This window comes from Atractosteus spatula, chromosome 1, assembly GCF_055471065.1.
Source record: "Atractosteus spatula isolate fAtrSpa1 chromosome 1, fAtrSpa1.hap1, whole genome shotgun sequence".
NCBI classification, from domain to species: Eukaryota; Metazoa; Chordata; class Actinopteri; order Semionotiformes; family Lepisosteidae; genus Atractosteus; species Atractosteus spatula.
The window spans coordinates 25895030-25919347 of record NC_142706.1 but is presented as its reverse complement, the minus strand read 5'-3'; the positions used below and the strand labels follow the sequence as shown (position 1 = coordinate 25919347).

The 24318-nt window shown below is 35.2% G+C and overlaps 1 protein-coding gene across 3 annotated transcripts in view; it reads right to left on the bottom strand.

The window, feature by feature from the left end:
* atp8a1 (ATPase phospholipid transporting 8A1) overlaps positions 1 to 24318 on the bottom strand; it is a 372853-nt gene that overhangs the window by 172266 nt on the left and 176269 nt on the right. For all 3 annotated transcript variants that reach the window (XM_088910036.1, XM_088910046.1, XM_088910027.1), the window contains exon 10: positions 16065 to 16176. In XM_088910036.1, coding sequence (XP_088766162.1) covers positions 16065 to 16176 — 112 coding nt within the window. The remainder of the gene's footprint in view (positions 1 to 16064; positions 16177 to 24318) is intronic.

The following is a 24318-nucleotide window of genomic DNA, read 5'->3' as shown; positions in this document are numbered from 1 at the left end:
TATTGTTCAGCTTGTCATCAGCAGGGATGCAGAAGCATGTAAAACCTGATTAAAATGCAGATTAAGCAAAATAATGGCAACTTAGAGGAGGAAAACCTGCTTATGCCCTAAAATTGGGACAAAAAAATCACCTTTCAGTGAGACAATGATTCAAAGCACAAGTACAAAGCTACTCTGGAAAAAAAATAAGAAAGTGAAAGTCCTGAGTGGCTCAGTCAAAAGTGCTGATTTAAAACATTTGAGAACCTGCAGATTTGAAAACTGCAGTCCAAGCAACTTGAAAGTTCTGTCAAAAGGAATGAACAAAAACTGCACCAAGCTGATTTGATGAGTTGGTAAAAACGTACTCGAAAAGACTTACGTATGCAAACAACACTTTTTTTTTTCTCCTTAGTTTTGCTGATATTTATTGTAACTTATCTTGCCTTTAGAAGTCTTCGGTGTAAGGATTCAGTATTAGATTAAATATGAACTATAAAAATGTGTATGCATCATTTTGCAGTTTCACAAAATGGGATTCCATAGAAAGGGTCTAAATACTTTGGCAAGGTATTGTTACAGCTGTAGGTGACTACTAAAGTGTCTCTAATAATTTGGATACAATAAGTAACACCTGGCTAGTGTAAACATGTCCAGCTTTAAAGCAAATGGATCTTTGGCTGAGATGTAGGATATCTAGAATCAGTAATTCAGTAATCAAAGCAATTGTAAAGTTTACCTTTGTTTGCATTAGCTAATTAAGTTCTAATATAAAGATTTCCTTGGTTAAAAATGGCCTCTCTTGGTATGTTGGTGCATTTTTAAAAAAGGGATATAGATTCCCATTCATTTGGGAGCATCCAGGTATATAGAGATTTAACTGCAGGTGGTATTTTGGTTGGTTTAGAAGGCAGCTTATCTTTTCTTTTTGAGCCTTTGTAGGCATTATATTAGAGTTTGAATACTTGTTTTTTTTTCTGAGTGGTATGGATGTTAGACCTCTGTGCTTATATTATATCTATTTGCATCTCAAAGCCAAACTCAACTGATTTGAGTGAATGCTAATACAGTCTATCTTAAACTTGATCAATTACCATGTAGATTGGCATTTGCTTGTCTGTTGATTTTAGAATCTACAGTTACAAAGTAGTAGATAATCAAATAGCTCAGAACATGATAGAACATCAACAAGTAATGTTTACAATTTAGTCAGGAACGCAACTAGAGGTATTATTATTACTTCTCCAGAACTATCAATAGAATTGCAGAAAAAAATCCTAGTGGGACAGGTCAATAACTCATGAAAAGAGCCTCCTCAGGTGTACGTACCACTGACATTTTGAAAGAGTGACTATGGTACAGTGACTATATGCAAGTGCAGGCTAAGAAGGAATGTACAAGTAAGAATTCTCAGCAATCTTTACATTAGTTGGTTCTTACACTACTGAGAAGAAAAAGAATAGACTGTGCTTTTCTACAACCAGGCAAACCATAGAGAGGATTTGACAGACCAGATGGCGCATTAGCACTCAGTGAAAGCTGAATCTAACTGGTGGCTAGTTGTTGAATCTCACAACAACTTAGAACTGGCAGCCATCAACCCATTTGTTTTGTACAAGGAATGCACTGTAAAAACAATAACTAAGAGAGATTTAATTCTGAAATTATCTTCAGAGTGCTGGCAACAGTGTAAGCTGCAAAGTAGCAATTATCTCAGCCTAGGGCACAACTGAGTCTGAATCACAAATATACAGCTTTAAAATATTTAATGTTACCAACATAATAATTCTTGGTTGATAATTGATTAAATATTAACAAAATTTTTATTTGTTATTGTCCATCCATTTTCAAATTTTTTACTTTGTAGAGTAAATACTGGAGACCTTTTTGTTGAGCAGAAGAGTTTATTGTGTATTCGGCCTAACAGAAGCACCTTCCCTGCAATTAGGAGGATGGTTCTAACAAAAGAAAGTTACAGCTGACCTTTTATACACTTAATTGATAAGGAAGACAAAGAGCTTAAGTGTCAAAAAGAACAACTTCAATCATAATTAATTTCTGTTGGTTAAGCAAACTTCTACCTCAAACATAAGATGTCGACGTAACTGAGCTAGATCAGTGTTTTCTGAAAGAAGGTAATTGCAATTGGCCTTCTACACTAAACATTTTCTAGGGATTCTTAAAACAAACGTTCTTGTCTGCAGGCCTCTACTCTTATCAACAGCATATACATTTAATGTTGCAGCTGGTGTTTTGCTGAACATGTTGTGCAGAGAAAGAATTCAACGTCATCCAATACAGGATTGCAGGAGAGCCAAAGCCTATCCTGGCAAGGCAAAATACATCCTGGACGGGACGCCAGGCCATCACAGAGCACACACACAGACACAAGCACGGACACACTGACCAAAGCCAACTTTCCCAGAAGCCAATTAACCTACCAGTATCTTTGGACTGTGGGAAGAAACCCACACAAACACTGGAATAACATACAAATTTCATTCAGATAGCACCCTAGGAATTAAACCCAGGTCCCAAGCATTGCCAGGCAACAAAGATAACAACTGCTTCACTGTGCCACCCAGAGTAAATACTAACTAAAAATTTTATCACCGTCCATCTGAAGTTGGACATACAAATACTGCACATTACCAACTCTTCAATGTAACTCCTTCACAACATTGAATCACCCGCATTGGATCAAAAGAACCAGATTGATACTCCATTAAATGTACCTATGCTATCACCCACATACAAAACATGGGTTTGCCACTTATGTCTGAACCAACATTGCCCAAGCAAACCATATGGCAACAACCACATATTCTGACATCATAGTGCTTGATGATTTACACATGAAAATCCCAGTAACAGCTGGGAACCACAAATGCTGCCTTCCCTCCCTCACCCATCTAAGTGGCAGACTTTAACAGTCTGGGTATACCCAGTAAGGTAACAGTGAGGTACCCGTAGACTGGGCTGGCACTTATTCATGAACCCAAACAATGACCCCATTCAGGTTTTTTCCCGTTCCATCTGGCTGACCTGTATTGGGTAAGTTCCCTAGATAGAACATCCTTCCCTACACAGAGCCTCGTCACGACAATTTTCCACACAGCCAGCACTCCTCTATACTCAGCCACTCAGGGCTTCATATTCTCAATAGTCAACAGACCAGAAAAGATTAGGTGGAACCTAAGAAGAGTAGACTGGAACAAGTACAGTGAAACCCTTGAGTGCAGCATTTCAACAATATCCCTGTGGATATAACATACAGCAGGCTCGTGGGAACTATCTACAAAACCACCTTCTCTGCAATCCCCCATGGCTAACAACCCGTCTACATCCAATGCCTGGATGAAGAGAGTGCCTCTGGTTGACAAAGAGTAACTAAGCAGAATTCTTCTGTGCCTGTTGACTTAAGAATGACAGATATTTGAAGAGCTAAAGAAAATATAGTGACTTGAGTAAATACAGATGCAGCCATTCAAAATGCGCGGGCGATACCGCATTATTTTCCGGTGCGCTGTACGCAGTCTACCGCGAGTTACCGGTAAATACCGCTAGTTACCGTAAATTCTCCTATAATACCGCAAGCAAAATAATAGTATCCGGAATTTCCGCAAGGTGGAGCTAATTAAGCTCAACCTCTCATGTTTGAGCTGTCGCCATCAAAGTCTTTAACGAAGATATTACTAATAGTATTAATAATGAATGACCTTGGACAAGCTGTAAGTGTAAACTCAAAGTATTGCCCTGGTCCACATTCTTTTTTTCATTGACCGTCTTTGTAAAAGTAACACCACAGCATTTCGCAATCACGCATTTGTTTCCAATCATGCAAAGTACAGTAATTTTTGAGAATCGATTCACCATGCCTTTTACATGCTCATAAAAAAGATTGATTTAGGAACATAAACATATTACCGTATGCAAACTGTACTGTATACAGTATGTATATGTATATTTAATGTCTTAACTGTGCCCGTTTAAGTATTGAATATTTATATGGAATTTTACCACTGAAGGGAAATCTTAGTGCCTGAGCATAAAAAGAATAAGAGCATACTGCAACGCGTGTGAAGGCCATAAACGATATTAATTTTGGAACTTAAACATACAGTATATGGTTGGTTTCGGTACTTTAAAGAAAACATACACACCAGTATTCCATTTCTCCCTAAACATTTTAAGCATCGAAGTCTTTAACTAACGTGATACCGGAGTCAACAAGCATACTTTTAGAATTTGATTAAAAGGGAATATAATATGGAATCGCGTATCTAAAGAAATTAATAACGATATAATTATATTCATGTTGCAAAAAAACTGCAACGGACATAAAAACTCCCTTGCTTTTAACAGAGCTTTCCATAATTTCTAACTACGAAAATTATTTAAACTGCGACACTTATCATTCAACCAGAGCTTGAAATATCACAAGGATCCTCTAGAGCACAGCAAAGACTGTGTTAAAAGAATCGCGTATCTAAAGAAATTAATAAGATATAATTATATTCGTGTACTGCGACAGGGCTGTGTAGGGCTGTTTCACCTCTCTCTTCATGTGACTCTATTCAAAAGCCATTTAGCAAAGAGGGGATGAGAAGAGTGACAAACTAGTATACTTTAAATCTTTTTTTCTGAACCGGGGAAAATCTGATCATGTTTCTCTATAACAATAATAAAAAACATTGCCACACCCGGACTGTTAAACCAACGCATTAGCACATCAAAGCCCATTGAGGAGCCGGGCTCAATAACTGTTTTGTCCCTTGATTTACTGATCTGCATTAATTACAGAAATCGAGTTCCTGCTCTTTGCAGACGACCTGGTCCTGCTTTTGCCCACAGAACAGAGGCTGCGGCAGAACCTGGCACTGCTGGAGCAGCACTGTCAGACCTGAGCGCTGACAGTCAATCTGGACAAGACCAGCTGGCAATGTCAGTATTTTGATCTCGAGTGTGTTGCCCTTGTCCAACAGTGACCCAACATTCTTTATACTTTGGTTAAAGGCAATTCAGTACTGTACCACATACCGATGCAGCCATTCAAAATGCATAGTACAACCCCGTAATATGAGAAATTATCTACAGTTCACCACGTTGTACCGCAGTATGTGATTGGCTGGCCAAAATGACTGACAGGTTGCACTCATGGTGCATTGGTTATAAGTGAAACGATAGCTTAAATTAATCTCTTTACTGTGCATGTTTAATCTGCTTAATATTGAATATTAATATGGAATTTTACAACTAAAGGGAAATTTTAGTAGCTGAGCATAAAAAGAAGAGGAACATAACGAGTCTGAAGGTCATAAACGATATTAATTTAGGAACATAAACATATTATACAAACTGTATATGGCTGGTATTGGTAGTTTAAATAAAAAATACACACCAGCATTCCACTTTCTTCCTAAACATTTTAAGCATCAAAGTCTATCATTCAGTTACATTCTGTGGTTATTTTGGAAAAGTTTTTACATGCTCCTTCTGACTATATTAAGTTTAAATACTTCACAAAAAGTTATCATCTTTTAACCTTTTCTATAAATACTTGAGCTCGTTATCGCAGTAAAAGAAATGCATACTTTTTAGAATTTGATTAATAGGGAATATAATATGGAATTGCGTATCTAAAGAAATTAATAACAATAAAATTATATGCATTTAGCTCAAATTATCACAGTAATACACTTTCTTTGTAAACATCTGCATCAATTTGACTATTTCACCCGCAATTGCTTGGAATCTTTTTGCCTGCCCTTTTCAGCTACAACTAAAGTTGTTAAGCGGGGCGTTGGTGTAATGGGTTAGGCGTGTGACTTGCATGCTGGAAGTCGGGGCTTTGAACCCAGCTCTGGCCATGAGTTTTCTTTTAACAAGTAAACATTTATTTGAAAAACTAAAATAGCAAATATTATGGACAATCTATTGACACTTGATATTTCTAAATATCACAAAATGTTTGAAGCTAAGTGATTTATTATTAACAACAAATAATTTCAAACTGCTTGTATTTTTAAATTGTATTTTGTGATTTGTCACTCCCTGTTTTCACAACCTTCAATTTATAGAAGAGTGTTACACCCCACAGTTTGTAATGTAAAATAGACAGTTGTGCTCGGGAGGATGGGATACATTTTCAGTAGCATGCTCTGTTGTCACTGAGTATATACAAATATATAAATCAGTTAAAAACACTTTTTATGCACGTTGTCTCTGAGTATTTGAGTAAGCTGTAATTTTACTTATTAATTAAACATTTGAAACACTTTAATTTTGTAAACGCAACACGCATTCCATACGGAAATAAAATCATATTTTCTACAGGTGTTAAGCAGATTAGCAGGTTGCTGACAAAATAGTGCACTATCCACTAACCGTCCACCACTGCCCAGTGATATAACAGTAATATAAACAAGATCTAGTACCTGGTGCAATTAAAAAAAAAACTTATTTTGAATTAATCGAATACCAGGTGTGAGTTCATAAAGCCAGAATTACGTCTGCGAAACACCTGATCATCTACTGTAAAGCTTTCAGTGCTTTGTTTGTGTATATTCCAATTGCAGCAGGGGCAGGGTGTGTGGGGAAAGGTTTAGGGTGCAATTGAAAGGGCGTTTTTATTTTTCACACCTGAAACATTGTTTTTTTCTGAAAGCGTTTTCTTCCTTCTTTAGCTGATCTTTTGCTGCCTACGCATGCTTACACAGCTCCCTACGTGAATTGTCATTCTTGACTGAGAAAGCTTTAGAGAACTTTACAACCATTTGTATTTTAAACAAATTGTAAATATGATGTTTACACTGGTGTTTTTATTAATTTTTCACATATGGAGTATGGAGGAGTGTCAGCTGTCAAGGAGAGCTACACCCTTCCCCCCACGGACAGACTGACAAAGCAATCGGGAAGTGTTAACTATCCAGCGATTGCAAGCCACTGCAGCAGCCAGAAATAAATAAAAAATACACTTTTTTTGTCCTGATGGCAACTGTAACAAATTGTCATGTTTCACATCCTTGCAAAACAATCATGACATTCTCATCCAATCAAAGGTTTGATGTTTTTTTATTTCGAAATCTTGACATGCAGGTGTGAGGTAAAGTTAACAGCTTCAGATTTAAAAGGTTAATAATTTCTTCTGTGTTGCATTAACATTGGAATGTTTTAAAAAATGTAAAAAGAGGCGATACACAACGTATCTCCTCCATAACTCTTCAGTTTACAGAGAAATTCCACCAGAGCCTAAGAACATTGTCCAATAATACTCTTCTAATTTCTAGTTTAGCAGGATTTGTGCGATAAGCGCATTGTTTAATGCGGATGACATTACCCACGTCTATATCATTGTACAACACAGGTTTGAGTCGGAATGCCTGTTAATAAAACAGAGCACACTTCTATAAATTGAAGGTTGTGAAAACAGTGAGTGACAAATCACCCCGAACAAAATACAATTTTAAAATACAAGCAGTTTTAAAATATTCGTTGTTATCAATAAATCACGTAGCTTCAAATGTGTTATGATATTTAGAAATATCAAAAATGTCAATATATGCAGTGCTTTTTTGCAGATACAGATGCAGCCATTCAAAGTGCGCGTTACAGACACATACCGCAGGTGGAGTCGCGCATTGTGACGCAAGATGACGCGCGGCACCACAGTACGTGATTGGTTGACCGACAGGGGCACTCGTGGTCCGTTGGTCTGTCGTAGAAAGACTTACAGTAAATGTCTTTGCTGTGCCCATTGTAGATATTGAATTTTACCACTAAAGGGAAATTTTAGTAGCTGAGCATAAAAAGAAGAGGAGCATAACGCATCTGAAGGTCATAAACGATATTAATTTAGGAACATAAACATTACTGTATGTACGAAAACTGTACTGTGTATGGCTGGTCTTGATAGTTTAAAGAAAAAATACACACCAGTCTTCCATTTCTCCCTAAACATTTTAAGCATGAAAGTTTTATGAAACGGTACCCAAATATGCGATTGCTGTATAGAATGAATTTTAATTTTAAAAAATTATTTAACATGAAAATTAAGCTGTTTACATCTTCCGCCTGAGAACAGTCACCCGTTGCTACCCAACGCAGAAACACAGCCACTAACTAGCAAAGAGAGGACATTAGCTAGCCAATATGATAAAGAAATAAATTATTATTTTGTTTATTTCTTTTGCACATTTCTTTGAACATTTCCATCGATTGTACAAGCACTTGGAAACTGTCCAATTCCTAGTTCATCAGGCATTTTCTTTTACGCTGCGGGCATTCTCCCGGTCTGGCGCCGGTCTGTGTCTTCTAGGATATAATGCCAGCGAACTCTTGTTTTTATGTCCACTATAACAGACAATCTCCTTTGCTTTTAACCAAGCGTCTAACCCCTCTGATTGGAGAAAAAAGACGTGCTGGTTTGCTGTACATACTGTACCAGGAAGATGATTTCTTTCTATTCGAAACGTGTATTTTAAAAGTTTAAGAAGTAAAAACCTTACAGCGTACACAGATTTCTAAACTGATCAGGATCGTTATCTTTGTCTTTGTCCATAATAATGTTCACCGCTCTGTCCAGCAAATTAATAATAAACTTTATTTTATATAGCGTTTTAAACGAATAAGTAATTAGATTGCTCATAAACCTAATCACTTGCTTTTTCTTTTTATTTAGGCTCAGATTTCAACTATAGATCGTATTATTAATAACCATAATAACAACCAACCAACAAAAACAACCATATAAACATAATACCAACCAAAAACATAGATAACGACCACAATACAAAATCAAATATATCAAACCATTATACTCTCGCAAATTCCTCCAATTATCATAATCCCGCCCCTTATGCAAAACCAAACCCTCCTCCCACCTCAGTTTCTTCTCTTTATCATAAACAAAATGCACCTCAATTTTCAACATAAAGCCTTGCTGCTTACTGGGTTTTTGAGGGGGGGAGGTGTCTTTCGCTGGAAATCTCGCCTGCTTCTACTTTACGAGTACAACCCCCTCTCTGCAGGAGTGCTGGCTGTGACGAATTAAACCGGTTTCACAAGTATTTTTAAAGTAAGAAGTACAGTGTTAACTGGTAGCTGGGCACCTCAATTAAGTCGCTTTAACATGCTAATGCGTTGGTGTAACAGTCTTGCCAACTGTACTTGCCAACAGTACAGTGGCAAGCTGGACTGTGTCAACTCGACTCGATTGGAAGACAATGAACGTATTTTAGCCCTAAATGAATTAATAGCAAACATGGTTTACATAAAATACATTTTTCCAAGAAAGTTTATAATAATGCGATCTATAGTTGAAATCTGAGCCTAAATATAAAGGAAAAGCATTTTCAGAGAGCAATCACGCTGTGTTTATGTAGAAAAAGCGATTAGGTTTATGAGCAATCTAATTACATATTAGCCTAAAATGCTATATAAAATAAAGTTTATTTAGAGATGAATGATCAGTGTCGCAGTTTGAATAATTTTCGTAGGAGGGCTTGGACAGATTCCAAGTGCATTTTTGCAATTTACGTTGTAATACAGTTTAGAATACAGTTAGTCTAAGCTTTATCAGCTTTATTTATGGGTTGCAATTTAGAAAAAGTCAAAAACCGCACTCAAAATGCAATTTAGAGCTTTCTGGCAAGGGGAGACACCCAAATTATAATGTAACATGCCACTGTTTGTGCATTAACAAAGTTATACTGCAATTTTCCTTAGATACGCGATTAAAAAAAATAAATTTTTTGAATCCCCGGCGGAACACACTCCATAAGAATCAGCACTTTTATACAGTATATCGCCTTTAAACACATATATTTAAACACGCGTTTATGATTTAAATCAAAACGCGATTCAAATCAATATAAATGTTTATTTTGTAACGCATAGGTGACTATTCATTGTTATTAAAAATAAATAAAAAGTTATTAAATTTGTTTGGTGCGAGTGAGGTTTTATTTAATCTCTGACCAAGGGAAACGTTTCATTTTTTCAAAGAAATGTTTGATAAAAAATAAAGTGATACTGTAGTTCCATGGGATTCAATCACAGACCATGTGACATGGGAGTCAGGAAACTAACACACAGCGCCACCAGATTTGATAACGCTATAAAAACGCTATAAAATAATGTGACTAGGCACAGAACAAGTTTACAGCACAGTACAATAATAAATGCTGACCATGACTTTAGAAGCATAAATTACCTTACACTCAATTTAAACACAAGCTGTCTTTAGCCCTCTAAGCTGGTTCATACAGAAATGTAGAGATCCAGGCTCAGAACACACAGCTTCATTAGCGAATACATATGCAGGACAACTAGAGAAGACGTTTTACAGAGGATGGATTTTTAGAAACATCCCATCAGTGACATCACTGAAGTCAACTCCTACTGTGGCTAACTGTCGTGTGGATAGTTTCACAAGACTCAGACAAAGGTTTAAGCATCGCTTGTTCTAGATAAAACTGCAAAAAAAAACAACAACCCATAATGTACTTCTTTGCGGCTCTGTTTGCCCAAATCATATATTCACAACGTTAAATTAGAAAATAATATTACGTAACCAAAATCCGCAATATGGAAACAGAACCTGTGTAATTGTTGACAGATGATGTTCTCGTAACATTTTTACAAGACAAACTACAACATTTAAAAAATGACTTGTATGTACTTGATATCTCTAATCAATCCACGGCGATATAGTTAAAGCAGTCGCCGCACAAAACGAAACTAAAACGCCCTGGGCATACCGTTTCGCGCTTCTTATCAGTTGCTCAAAAGTAATTTGACCGTATGAAATGCATAATATAAACCTAGAAACATATACAGTACGTGAGCAGTACTTACGTACTATCGGTGTCAAGACATACCTCTCAAATACTGTAAATCAAGTTAAAAATATCTCAAGACCGATTCTGGTCATAATGAAACCATGTTTCATGTATGTTTTCTTTAAAGTACCGAGACCAGCCATATACTGTATGTTTATGTTCCAAAATTAATATAGTTTATGGCCTTCACACGCGTTGCAGTATGCTCCTATTCTTTTTATGCTCAGGCACTAAGATTTCCCTTCAGTGGTAAAATTCCATATAAATATTCAATACTTAAACGGGCACAGTTAAGACATTAAATATACATATACATACTGTATACAGTACAGTTTGCATACGGTAATATGTTTATGTTCCTAAATCAATCTCTTTTATGAGCATGTGAAAGGCATGGTGAATCGATTCTCAAAAATTACTGTACTTTGCATGATTGGAAACAAATGCGTGATTGCGAAATGCTGTGGTGTTACTTTTACAAAGACGGTCAATGAAAAAAAGAATGTGGACCAGGGCAATACTTTGAGTTTACAGTTTGTCCAAGGTCATTTATTATTAATACTATTAGTAATATCTTCGTTAAAGACTTTGATGGCTACAGCTCAAACATGAGAGGTTGAGCTTTATTAGCTCCACCTTGCGGAAATTCCAGATACTATTATTTTGCTAGCGGTATTTACCGGTAACTTGCGGTATTTAACGGTAACTTGCGGTAGACTGCGTACAGCGTACCGGAAAATAATGCGGTATCGCCCGCGCATTTTGAATGGCTGCATCTGTACAGAGCTCCCAAAACTTAGAACAGAAGACAGAAACAGTCATCTCTCACTCTATCAGAAGTTAAAGAAGCAATTGCTTCCTTTTCTCATAATAAATCACCTGGACCCGATGGATATACAGCTGAGTTCTACCAGACATTTCAGTCCATACTTAGTCCAATCTTAGTGCAAACATTTAATAATATGTGGTTAACAGACACGACTTCACTATCATTTAGGGAGTCTTTTACAACCCTTGTATAAAAGAAGCGTAAAGATCCATCATTGTGCAGTAGTTATCGCCCAATAAGCTTAATGAACTAGGACAATAAGTTTCTAGCTATAGAACTTGCTAATCAGTTAGGTAAGGTGCTACCAAAAATCATACATCCAGATCAAACAGGATTTATGAAAAATAGATATTCTTCAGATAATACAAGAAAGCTGTTTAATTTGATTCATCATGCTAAACTCAGTAAATCAAAATCAGCTATATGCACACTGGATGCTGAGAAGGCCTTTGACAGAGTTGAATGGAAATACTTATTTAATGTGCTAAAATTGTTTGGTTATGGCCCATATTTTAATAAATGGGTTGGTATCTTATATCACAGTCCACAGGCATCTACAGTGACTAACAGCTGTATATCCAAACCTTTCTGTTTATATAGAGGCACCAAATAAGGGTGTTCTATTTCACCTTTACTATCTAATTTAGCACTCGAACTTTTAACCTGCAAAATAAGAGCATCAGTCCAGATATAAGGTATAGGTGTTCATAAAAATCTCAGCAGCAGTAGATGTCATTGAAAGTTTTGGCAAGATGTCAGGTTATAAGGTCAACTGGAGCAGAACAGAGCTTATGGAACTCAATTCATTATCATTGAATCATAAGATTGCTCACCCAGTACGTGTTACAACAGAGATAGGGTATCTGGGGCTGCCAAAGATGTTAAATCAAGAGACTTGTTAAATAAAATAAACGGGGACATACTCAGATAGAGATGTTTACCTATTTCCATGTAGGGTAGAAGTAATATAGTCAAGATGCCAATACTACCTAAAGTAAATTATACACTGAGAATGCTACCTTTAAAGATTGACAAGAAATGGTTTGAGGCGCTGCATAAAACGATTACATCTTTGGACTGAAAAGGGAAAAAAGCTTGTTGTTCTTTTGAAAGACTTAGTGCAGCAAAAAATAAAGGTGGGTTAGACCTACCTAATTTCTACAATTATTACTTGGCATTTGGCTCAGTTCAAGCAAAGGAGTGGTTTAAATCAGAAATAGTAAAGGATTGGGTACAAATAGAGCATGATACAGCATCGGAGCTAGGTATCTCCTTAGAAAGTTTGTATTATAGCAAGGCATATCCTAAATCTTTAATTGAAACATCAATTGGGTCTTCTTTTAAAATATTAAAAAGCTGCAATAAAACCTTATCTTATGACACTTCATTATCTGTACATCAAGCATTATTTAGATCACCAAGACTAACTATACTGTCTTGGTAAAGTACGGATTCAAGTAGGTGTTAGTAAATTGGGTCATATGATTAGAGATAACAAACTGTTGTCCTTTTCTGAATTATCTCATCAAACATCTCTTCCAGCAAAATACATTTTTAATTACTCAAAACGTAAACGTTTACTGTCTAAAACCTTTCCGTTAAGTGAATTAAAACAAGAAATGGATAATTACTGCAGTAAACTATTGCTAATAAACTATAGACTAATATACAAGTGAAGGCTTGAACATTTTACAACCTTCTTAATGCAAGGTCAGACAAGTATTTTGATAGGTGTGCATCTCAGTGGACAGCTGATCTCTGTGTAGGGTCAGAGGACATTGACTGCGGTACTATGTGGCATAATGTTAGTTATCCATTTAGAGCTATACATAAACTGCTTCAGTACAAAATTTTAAACAAGACTCTATTATACCCAGAAAAATTGAAAAAGATGAAGTGGCATAATACAGGAATGTGTTCCAAATGTAGCACACATGAAGGATAACTATTGCACTTATTATCGTATTGTCAGCAAATACAGTCATTCTTGACCTCTACAGTGGAGAAAGCTCTCAGGCACCTAAATATCTAAAGTCCACTTACTCCCATTACATGTATCCTTGGTGAATTATCCAAGGTTAAAGTGGCAATTCAATATAAAAATACTTTTTTGATTCTGTATTATTGCTAAAAAAATAACATTGTGAAAATGGGCGGACAGTGCAGAACCGTTGTACAAAGAACAGATTAAAGAAGCTGTATCACAAGTTAAATTTGAAAAGATTTCATATAATTTACAGGGGAAACTTAATGAGTATAGGAATGTTTGGGGCCCATTAGTGACATACTTGAATGGCACTGGATGTTAAGAATATTAGTAGGAAGTTTTCTTTAATATTTTTTTTTGTAAATGTATTTTTTTTGTTATTGTCTAATAAGAACAAAATGAGAGTGTGAAAAATAAAAAATAAAAATAAAGAAGTCCTCCAAAGTTGGGGGGGGGGTAGAGGTAAGTAAAAAATAATGTCAATATAGTGTCCATAATATTTGCTATTTTAGTTTTTCATATTAACGTTTATTTGTTAAAAGAAAACTCATAGCGACAACTAGGTTTGAATCCCCTACCTCCAGCATGCAAGGCACACGCCTAAGACATTACACCAATGCGCCACTTAACAACTTAAGCTGTACCTGAAAAGGGCAGGCAAAAAGTTTCCAAGTAATCACGGGTGAATGAGTTAAACTGATGGAGACGTTTACAAAGAAAGTGGTCCACGTTAATACTTTGAGCTTACAGCCTGTCCAAAGTCACTCATTATTAATACTATTAATAATATCTTCCATATCACATAAAAATTAGAACATTTTAACAAGTGTATGAGGCTATACACAACGTGTCTGCTCTATAACTCATCAGTGTACAGAATAATTTCCGCAGAGTTACGCAACTTCATCTTAACATAGAAAACAACAGTCACTAGCTTACTTGAAGGTGTAACACATCTCAACTGTCGTGGTACGGTTTCAACATACTGTACTGTTTCAACATTACTGTACATGTAATGGGAGTAAGTTCTCGATTACAACTATAAGAACCATACAAGCTTTAAAAAAAAAAGTGAATGTCAAAATGTTTCCAAAATGTCCAAAATATGTTTCCAAAATATTTTAGCTGCTTAGTTACACGACTCCATATTAATATTACTATCAAGTGGTATTAAATCAGTACAACTTTTATTTTTTTACAGTAACAGCAAGTGGTGTTCTTACTACAGTATGTATTCTTAGAAAAGGATAAAACATTATAACTTTTTATGAAAAACAGAATATAAGCTTAATAATGTTAGAACAAGCACTTTAAACCCAGGACCCATCTAAGTTACCAAGTTAAAGACTTTGATGCAAAAAATTAATGCATAATTAAAATGTTTATGATGAAGGTGGAAGGTTGTGTACTTTTGTCCAACTGTGCAATCTTGCTTTTATAAAATATACCGGCTTTTTAATGTTTAATGAATAACAAGCATAAACAGTTTAAAATTATTAAAAATCTAAAGAGTATACAACTTAAATTCTTCGAAAGCGGGTGTTTTCTGGCTCAAATGCTGTACATGAGACGTTAAGCTTAATTAGCTCCACCTGACTGTTTTACAAGGTGCTTCCGGATACTATTATCATATTTCAATTAACATGCGGTATGATGCGCCACGCTCACTGCATTTTAATGCAGAGAACCTCGCAAATTTGGAATGGCTGGATCTGTAAAGAAGTTATTTTCTGTTTATACTGTTTATATTTTACATTTAGTATCATTGTCTGAGGCTGCGTTCTCCTGATTAGGGTTGCTTGATTTGAGCTGAGAGACAGGTCCATAAAAATAGTGCTTGATGCTTTCTACCATTTTTGCTTCAGAAATGTGTGAATGCAATAGTTGGCTTTTTGTAGTACATTCATATCAATGTTACATTAATTATTGTAAAAAACAGCATGTTACACTGTTACTAGCTGTCAACATCTGTTTAGTAAACATTAAAAAAAACATATATTTCACTTATTTAAGAATATAACAAATTCAAAATTCCTAAACATCATGTCAGCATATAAATCACAACTATATAACATACTACAAAAATGTAATAAATATACAGATCTGCATTACAAGCATGATTTATCTCCTCTATTGGACACTAAATTAACCATATTTTGGTTAATTTTTAGATCAAGCCATTTCATGATTTTTGTCAGTACTGCATGGGTTTGTGAAGTTACACTTGGTATTCAAGTTATTCATATTAATTTTGTGGTTTATGGAAATAACATTTTTTTCAGAGAATGTTAAACAAATACAAAAGAAATGCATGCAAAGTACATTATCTAACGAAGGACATATTAATGTGAACAATAAGCTGTTGTGAAACTAGCCTCAAAACAATTCATTAAATGAATGCATTGATCCAACACAAGGAAGGGTATACCTGCATCAGTTTTGTATCATGCCCTGTGTAGACAACAATCCCATGAACCCACTGGGTATTTCTCAGCTGGGCTCCCCGCAGAAGAATCTGATCTGGACCCAGGGGTACAGTGCTGGAATTAAAAACAAAGTAACAATAGTAGTAATATTTTTAGCAAAACCAGTTTCCTAACTCAAGGTGCTTGCGCTTTTGACCATAGACAAATTCCACACTTTATCCAGACTTCTTCAAGGCAGCATTTTAAATTTTCTATTTTTCTATTTCTATTTAATTATGCAGAAATATTTTATGCATAAAAGTCTTTATGGAAGATATTACTAATAGTATTAACTTTGAACGTTTTGTGATATTTAGAATACCAATACCAGAAATTCAATATAGGGTAGATAATATTTATTATCAGTAATAACGACAGTAGTAGCAGCTTCAAATTATTCATTGTTTTTAATAAATGACCTAGCTTCAAACATATTGTGATATTCAGAAATATAAAAAAATATATAAATATATATAAATACACTCAATATAGTGTCCATAATATTTGCTTTTCAAGTTTTTCAAAGAAAGGTTTATTTGTTAAAAGAGCCGAGTTCGATCTTACGACGCCTGGCATACAAGGTATGTCTGGGGCATGATCGCTTAAGCCATCACGCCACAGACATAATCACGTGAAAATGAGTGAAACTTAAGCACACATATCCATAGAAAGTGTATTATACTACTATTTGAGCTACAGTATATGAATATAATTATATTGTTATTCATTTCTTTAGATACGTGATTACATATTATATTCCCTATTAATGAAATTCTAAAAGTATGCTTTTGTTTACTCTGATAACAAGCGTATTCGCAGAAATGGTGAAACATTTTTACTTTTTACAAAGCATATAAACTTAATATAGTCAAAAGGAACACGTAAAAACGTTTCCAAAATAACCACATGTAAAACTTTGATGCTTAAAATGTTTAGGAAGAAAGTGGAATACTGGTGTGTATTTTTTCTTTAAAATACCAATACCAGTCATATACAGTTTACATAATATGTTTATGTTCCTAAAGTGATATCGTTTATGACCATCAGACGCGTTATGCTCCTCTTCTTTTTATGCTCAGCTACAAAAAGTTCCGTTTAGTTGTAAAATTCCATATAAATATTCAATACTAAGCAGATTTAAACATGCACAATAAAGAGATTAAATTATTAAATCTTTTCACTAACGACCAATACACCACGAATGCCCCTGTTGGTCATTTTGGCCAGCCAATCACGTACCGTGGTACAACACAGTGACTTGTGGGTAATTGCTTGCTGTACGGGTTTGTACCGCGCATTTTGAATGGCTGCCTCTGTAGATGAATCCTGTTTCTCAAATCTTTTAGCCAGAATAGTTGCATATATTTTATATTCCACATTAAGGATTGAGACTAGTCTGAATGATCATCAATCCAGTCTTTTCCCTCTTTAGGGATAACTGAGATGATCGCTTCTCTCCATGATAGAGACATTTTTCTGTCAATTAACGTTGAGATGCAAGCTGAAAAGAGATATGATATTAACCCAGTTCAGTACATTTTATACAATTCTGAATTAAAACTATCAGTGTCAGGTGATTTATTAGCTCTGAGCCTCATAATTTCACAGTTCAATTATTCCGGTCTTATCATTGCTTTTAATGCTTTTAATTATTTTGTTCTTCAGTAAGAAACAGTAATCAAAGTGATTCCAAAAAAAGCATCAATATGTTCTTCATTTTCTGAATGAGGTTGTGGATTAATTTTCTGTAATATTTATTTAAAGTGTTTTGGATTTCTTCCCATTTATATAGCATAGCATTACAATTACAGTCTCTTAATTTATATATGTATACAGGTCCAGCCATTCAGAATGCACAGTGGATAATGCAAAAATGTAGTATTTTGCGGTACAAAGTAATTTTAAACTGTATAGTACAGTATTTTTAAATATTGAATTAATTAAAAAAGAGATACGTCATAAAAATATTACAAAAACAACATTATTCAGTTTCATATATGAAAAATAGTTTATTATTCTACTGTTGCTTGTTGTGAACCGATGTGCTTCTTTCAGGCTTACATCTGCATTGAGATAATCTATATTAATCTATAATCTATATTGTAAATCTGTAATGTAAATTTCAGCAATGAGTAATCAGGATAATTTAACTTTAAATTTTGATTTCAATTTAGTGAAAAATATATTTCACACATACTGTACAGTAGTGGCTTTATAGCTATACGGTCTCATACATAATATATACCTAATGTAAAATCATCAATTTTTCTTGCATAAAAAGTGTTTGTTTTTAAACTATCTTAACCCGTTTTTTATAGCTCTTAAAGTCTTGCAATGTTTATGTTAGGCAGGGACACGTCAATGTTCTTTATTTTTTATTTTCTTTAAAAACAATTAAAGAATCAGTTGTCCATTGTGTCTAACAGTATCATGTTACATTTTTTAATGTTTTTGAGAGAATTCAAAACGCTTGGACTGATGGACAAAAAATGTAGGGGTTTTAATTACAGGATTACATTCTGAATGGCTACATCTGTATTATCAGCCTGTTTTTTTATTATTTTCTTGCCAACAGCTTTAGTGATTTTGACTCCAACTCATGATATTTCTTGTCTAGTAAATATGATCTTTTTTCAATTTATAATAATAATAATAAACTTTATTTTATATAGCGCCTTTAAAGGTGGCTTCTCAAAGCGCTTTACAGGATGACAACAACAATAAATAAGAAGAATACACAAGATAAAACACAATTACAATATATAGAGGAGACCGTGGATGGTGGTACTAGGAAAACCAGAGGGGTGAAGAATGGAACCAGTTAAGTAAAGGCTTTTCTGAAGAAGAGGGTTTTGAGTCTGGATTTGAAGGAGTTTAGAGAAGGTGACTCTCTGATATCTTTGGGGAGAGAGTTCCAGAGCTTGGGAGCATAACAGGAGATTTCCTGTTTATATATGATTTCCTGTATATATATGATATCAATTTCATTCCTAATTGTATTTCTTGCAAGTGTTTTGAATCCTGTTTTTCTTTATCTTTCTTCTCAAGCTCTTTTACTTTTATATTTAGATCAGGTATTTTTAATTGCTTTACCTTCTTTTTATGAGTGATCAGAGCAGTAACTGTCCTACTTATAACTGACTTTAATGTGTCCCATATCATCTCTGGTTCCACTTCTCCATTATCATTCTCTTCCAAAAAAGTATTTAATACTTGTTTTATTTGTTCTTTAAATTGTGGATTGTTGAAAAGACTCAAATTCAACCTCCATGTTGTACTTCTACGATTGTTACTTAATTGCATGGACAGTGAGTGAGGAGCATGGTCTGAAAAATCAGTTCTACCAATATCACAATGCTGTATCCTAAATCTATCTTTCTTATATATAAAGGAATAATCAATTTAATAATATACTAAGTGAGGTAAGGAATAGTGAATGTAATTGCGCACTTGGATAGAAATCTCTCCAAAGACCTATTTCGGTGATTTTCGGAAGTGACGTCAAAGTGAGAAGAACCGTGCGCACTGTTACTACTACTACTGTTCCAATTATTAATAAAGGTTATTCTATTGGATGCACACCAAGTCTCTAACCAGTGATATATTACAAACATTTAATAATGTATCTATAATTAACTACAGATGCAGCCATTCAAAATGCGCGGGCGATACCGCATTATTTTGCGGTGCGCTTTACGCAGTCTACCGCGAGTTACCGGTAAATACCGCGAGTTACCGTAAATTCTCCTATAATACAGCAAGCGAAATAATAGTATCCGGAATTTCCGCAAGGTGGAGCTAATAAAGATCAACCTCTCATGTTTGAGCTGTCGCCATCAAAGTCTTTAACGAAGATATTACTAATAGTATTAATAATGAATGACCTTGGACAAGCTGTAAACTCAAAGTATTGCCCTGGTCCACATTCTTTTTTTCATTGACCGTCTTTGTAAAAGTAACACCACAGCATTTCGCAATCACGCTTCACCATGCCTTTCACATGCTCATAAAAGAGATTGATTTAGGAACATAAACATATTACCGTATGCAAACTGTACTGTATACAGTATGTATATGTATATTTAATGTCTTAACTGTGCCCGTTTAAGTACTGAATATTTATATGGAATTTTACCACTGAAGGGAAATCTTAGTACCTGAGCATAAAAAGAATAGGAGCATACTGTAATGCGTGTGAAGGCCATAAACGATATTAATTTTGGAACTTAAACATACAGTATATGGCTGGTCTCGGTACTTTAAAGAAAACATACACACCAGTATTCCATTTCTCCCTAAACATTTTAAGCATTGAAGTCTTTAACTAATGTGATACCGGAGTCAACAAGCATACTTTTAGAATTTGATTAAAAGGGAATATAATATGGAATCGCGTATCTAAAGAAATTAATAACGATATAATTATATTCATGTACCGCAACACAAGAATAGTACACGCTGTACATTGTCTGTTGATAATGTTTCTGTAGTGCTTTTCAGCACCCGACTCCCATGTCACACGATCTGTGATCGAATCCCGCTGGAGCCATGAATTTCCTTTAACAAACATTTCTTTGAAAAAATGAAACGTTTCCCTGAGTCAGAGATGAAATAAAACCTCACTCGGACCAAACAAATTTATATTTCTAAATATCACAACATGATCGAATTTAAGTCATTTTGATAACAATGAATAGTCACCTAGGCGTTACAATATAAACATTTATATTGATTTAAATCACGTTTTGATTTAAATCGCAAACGCGGGTTTAAATATATGTGTTTTTTGATTCACAATCAGACAAATGCAACATAAATCGATACTGTATCTTTGTCTTCTAAGTATCTTAATAAACTTTCAGCATAGCTTTCTCCCCGTTTAGATTTATTTTTCTTGGGATCTTGGGATCAAACGTGGAAAGATTAGATTGTAATTGTTTTTATTTTTTAAATACATTTTAGAAAAGTGTAATCTATACTAAAAAGCTGTACACCACCTGCTATAAAGATACATATTGTAATACTTTCGAGTTCGGATAGGACAGACACGAGAACTCAGACTTGCGGAGTTAAAGCAAGTTAAAGCCTTGATTTTATATATCACCTTTAAAAGTGGCATCTCAAAGCAAAGTAAATACCCAACACTGATTGTACCCATCTGTCATGCTAATAAAGCACCTTGAATTGAATTGAATTGAGGGAGAGAGGTGGGGAGGGTGAGCGAGAGAGCCAGGACAGACAGGCAAATAAGATACACTCCACAGACATTCACAACAGCGACATATCATAAAACGTTTGCACATATAGTTAAGTTATTACTTGGTTTTCAAAGTGCAATGAAATACAATATTGTTGTTGTTGCTATTATTGCTGCTTTTATCCTGTACGGTGTTTTGAGAAGCCACCTTTAAAGGCGATATATAAAAGCGCTGATTCTTATGGAATGTGTTCCGCCAGGGATCCAAAATTTTTTTATTTTTTTTAATCGCGTATCTAAGGAAATAGCAGTATAACCTTGTTCATGCACAAACAGTGGCATGTTACATTATTAATTTGGGTGTCTCCTCTTGCCAGAAAGCTCTAAATTGCATTTTGAGTGCGGTTTTTGGCTTTTTTTAAATTGCAACCCATAAATAAAGCTGATACTGTTTAGACTTTGAATTATTTTAAGCTGTATTACAGCAGCACAATGGAGCACAATGGACAATGCAACGTAAATTGCAAAAATGCACTTGGAATCTGTCCAAGCCCTACTTTGTCAGGCATTTTCTTTTACTGCAACGGACATAAAAACTCCCTTTCTAACTACGAAAATTATTTAAACTGCGACACTTATCATTCAACCAGAGCTCGAAATATCACAAGTATCCCCAAGAGCACAGCAAAGACTGTATTAAAAGAATCGCGTATCTAAAGAAATTAATAAGATATAATTTTATTCGTGTACTGCAACAGGGCTGTGTAGGGCTGTTTCACCTCTCTCTTCATGTGACTCTATTCAAAAGCCATTTAGCAAAGAGGGGATGAGAAGAGTGACAAACTAGTATACTTTAGATCTTTTTTTCTGAACCGGGGAAAATCTGATCATGTTTCTCTATAACAATAATAAAAAACATTGCCACACCCGGACTGTTAAACCAACGCATTAGCACGTCAAAGCCCATTGAGGAGCCAGGCACAATAATTGTTTTGTCCCTTGATTTACTGATCTGCATTAATTACAGAAATCGAGTTCCTGCTCTTTGCAGATGACCTGGTCCTGCAGTCACCCACAGAACAGAGGTTGCGGCAGAACCTGGCACTGCTGGAGCAGCACTGTCACTGTCAGACCTGGGCGCTGACAGTCAATCTGGACAAGACCAGAGTTATGGTTTTCCAGAAAAAAAGCCAGACCTCAGGGAAACAGGTACAAATTCACACTTAACAACAACACATTAACACCTAACAATGGGAGCAGGGCCGAATTAGGCCAGTACCCACTATTGTTAAACATACAGAAAAGAATATTAAAGTCTTGGCTTTAGTATTAGCCATACAGAACATTAAAGTGCCCCTTTTCATTCAGCGGGTGTCTGAGCCGCTGTGTCCTGTCTTCTGACAGTCGCTGTTGTGAATGTCTGTAGAGTGTATCTTTTAGTACAATATTTTTATATTATATTCCCTATTAATCAAACTCTAAGAGTATGTATCGTCTTGTCCCCCCCTCCTGCCCCTCCCTGTGTACAGTAGAGCCTCCTGTCCAGCCAGCACATGTCCACAGACATTCACAACAGCGACATATCATAAAACGTTTGCACATATAGTTAAATTATTAGTTGTTTCTCAGGAAGTTAAAAAAAAAACACTTGAATTACTTATCCAGTCTCTCGAAATAAAGTTATTTTTCAAGCAATGCAACAAACATCGGGCTAAGTGTTTTTTTTTAATCCAACATTAACAGCCACATCTTATTAAAAAGCATCTTATTAAAAACATGTTTGCGTTTGTTTGGGAGCTATATTATGTATTTTTTATATGTAAGATATAATGATGTGTTCCCGCTTACACATCGCACGACTTTAAAAGCTAGAAAAACAGGTTTCGATTCACATTATCTGGCGAGCCTTGTTTTGTCAAAGGACAGCACAATAAAAACAGACAATACACGGGGGGGGAGGGCAAGCGAGAGAGAGAGTTTTTTACCCTCTGTCAAAAAAAAACAAATCACCCGGGGCAGAGACTCTGGGGGGATCATTGTGTGGTACAGAACAGAGCTCAGTCAATCCAAACCAGTTCAGTAGTAAAGAGAGAAAAGTCAACAACTGATTTAAGGACGATCTGTCAAAGTGCAATGAAATACAATATTGTTGTTGCTGTTATTGTTGTTTTTATCCTGTAAAGCATTTTGAGAAGCCACCTTTAAAGGCGATATATAAAAGTGCTGATTCTTATGGAATGTGTTCCGCCGGGATTAAAAAAAACTGCAACGGACATAAAAACTCCCTTGCTTTTAACAGAGCGTTTCATAATTTCCAACTATGAAATTTATTTAAACTGCGACACTTATCATTCAACCAGAGCTCGAAATATCACAAGGATCCTCTAGAGCACAGCAAAGACTGTATTAAATTATACTAGTGACAAACTAGTATACTTTAGATCTTTTTTTCTGAACCGGGGAAAATCTGATCATGTTTCTCTATAACAATAATAAAAAACATTATTTTACATATTACCTTTATGTGATATCACCTTAAGGACAGCACATACAAGGGTTAATTGCACAATGGACCGCGCAAAGAAATTTAAAATAGTCTTCTTTAGGTGTGAGGGCAGAAGTGGATCGCAGAAGGCATAATCAGCAAATTAGGAAAACAAAGAACAGGACAGGTGAGACGTTTATCCAGAGAGCGAGTGATCAGAAAAAGGAACAGCTGTTACGCCCAGGTTTTACGCTCTCTCTCTGCTGAATGAATAAAAGCATTTTATTAAAAACGAGTTTGCGTTTGTCTGGGTATTTACTTTGTAATCTGTGGTTTACATCTACTGTATTGCTTTGAGATGCCACTTTTAAAGGTGATATGTAAAATAAAGTTTTTTATTATTGTTATAGAGAAAGATGATCAGATTTTCCCTGGTTCAGAAAAAAGAGGATTAAAATCTGTAATATTTCCACTTGTATGTCATCGGAAAATACAAGAGGTTTCTGCTTTGTGTAAGGGTGGTATCAAAAAGTAA